At 42.5% G+C, this 2,250-nt stretch overlaps 1 protein-coding gene across 1 annotated transcript; it reads right to left on the bottom strand.

Moving 5' to 3' along the window:
- Positions 1-317: 317 nt before the first annotated feature.
- Positions 318-1,883, bottom strand: AMIGO2 (adhesion molecule with Ig like domain 2; the record flags this gene model as incomplete). Its single annotated transcript, XM_082279902.1, has 1 exon — positions 318-1,883. One exon carries the CDS (start codon positions 1,881-1,883, stop codon positions 318-320), a length of 1,566 nt encoding a protein of 521 aa, XP_082136028.1.
- Positions 1,884-2,250: the final 367 nt, after the last annotated feature.

Here is a 2,250-nt window from a genome sequence, read left to right as displayed (position 1 = left end):
CCTCTGCCTCTGCAGTCAGCTATATGCACTGAAAGTGTCTCTAAACATGCATGAGAAATTGCTGTGTATGGACCAGAGAGTAAAACTAAGGCTAAGCTTGCATTAAAAACACTCAAAATAATGACAAGCTCTTTGCTTTTCCCAAATGAGATATCACTGTTGCATGGCCTGCACAGAGAGAAGACGCAGTTCAAGGACTGACAAAACATACCTTTTTTAAAACATTTTATCTCTTTTTATTTGTTTGTCCTGATGGTTGCTACAGGCAAAGGAGGTATTCAGAAATGGAACTGCACGATACAAACACAGGCAGAAAACTAAGCTGGCGGCATGAAAGGTGTATCTGAGAACACAGAGTTGACAGAGTCAGAGTCGGATTTTGTTCGGGTAGTTTTTAAGATACTCTCTGTAATGACACTGTCATTAGGAAACAGTTTTACTTTCCCATTCTGACTCTGTTTTGGTTCGTGCACAGGTTCCAGGAAAACCACCCGTTTACCAGTGCTAGCCTTCTTCTCGTCGGCTGGCAGCTCTTGCGGCAGTGCAGAATTCAGTATGGATGAGTGGGCACTGCTTTGGTTCAGCTTCCTCTTCTTCTTTTTTGCCTTACATTGACATGGACAGGGGGTCAGATAGAGATACAGCAGTACTAAAATAATACTGGCCACACAGGCAGCAAGGGTGGTAAAAGCTGTATTAAATGCTTCATGAGCGTGGGACCTGTTCACTGTGAAATTGCTGACATTTATTCTGACTTCTATGGTTTCATTTAATAGTCTTTTCTTATTTATTGCAATGCAGGAATACAGGCCTGAGTTCTCTAGCTGGGCTTCTGTTATCTCCAGGCTGCCATTAGGAAACACTTTGAAGTTATCCGTCTCCCTGTCTGGCTCCAGCAATGTATTGTCTGGACTAACCCACACGAACTGTGTGCCCGTATCACTGATTCTGCTGTCACAGTGTACAATCAGCCTGTCTCCAACCTGGGCATCATGAATAAACCCAAAGGCTTGGAAAGAGCTGTTGACAGTACTTTCAGAGCAATTCATAACATTGTCGTGCAGTAAAGGCAGTTTATTTTGACCTCTTGGGTCTGACTGCAACAAGCAGCTGTACTCATTTTTGAAGTCCACCACAGAGCTGAAGTGCCTTTGATACCAGAAGATTAGCATGGAGTACAGGACACAGTCACAATAGAATGGGTTGCCATGAAGATAAATTCCACTAAGTTGTTTGGCTGGCACTGAACTCAGGCGCTGAATAGGCATCGTCTGGATGTGATTAAAGGAAATGTCCAGCAACACAAGGTCTGTCAGTTTATGTTTTCCAACGTATAAGTCCAGTGGGAAATGCGAGACCAAGTTGTAGCTTAGGTACAGTTTCTGTAATTTGTACAATCCTCCAAAGGCTAAAGACTCAATCTGTGTTATTTGATTGTTGTACAGCAGGAGAACCTCCAGCGCCTTTAGCTCCTGAAACACAGGGCTGCCCAGTGTTTTCAGGCTGTTGGATGACAAGTCTAGATACTTCAGATTCGGAGTTGTGGAAAAGCTTCCAGTGCTAATGCTGCTAATGCTATTATGATTGACTATTAAAGTGTTCAGTTTCTCAGACAGCACTGGGACCCATTCAGGCTCCAAAATCCCAATTCTGTTATAACTCAGATCCAGCCTTTTCATACATTTATAAAGATTTCCTGGCACTCGAGTGAGGTTCTTATTTGTGCAGCTTACGATATCACTGGCACAGATGCAGGCTGCTGGACACATCCCCGGGGCACTGCCACAAACACTCACGGTGAAGACCAAGAGGCATGCGAGTCCTTTGCAGTTCACTTTAAAAACTCCAAGTCGAGTAGGAAGTGTCCGCCAGTTTAAAGACATTGTCACTGCCTTTTAGCTGTCTCCCAGTGCTCCTTGCCACAGATTACATGTGCAGTTAGCTTTGCACTGGTTGCTGTCAAAAGAGGGATACAGAGGTACAGCACGTTAACATTTACCATTCATACTCTGCCTGATTTCTTATGCCTTTTGAAAAATACACAGAATGAATCCTTTGGGTTTCATACAGTTAACGGTACAACCTAGTTCTAAGGTGATGTAAGCTTAACACTGGTTTTATGTAAACATGAAATTCTGCACTCATGTGTAAATATATATATATAGATATATACACTGTAGATACAGTATTTTTTGTCTTCAAAAAAAATGCAACTATTCTTCAGTCTTGGACCAAGTAATGCAATTTCTG

The sequence above is a fragment of the Coloeus monedula genome (genome assembly GCF_965178545.1).
Source record: "Coloeus monedula genome assembly, chromosome: 4".
NCBI classification, from domain to species: domain Eukaryota; kingdom Metazoa; phylum Chordata; class Aves; order Passeriformes; family Corvidae; genus Coloeus; species Coloeus monedula.
Note: the sequence above shows the minus strand (reverse complement) of the source record. Positions and strands in the feature narration are given on the sequence as shown.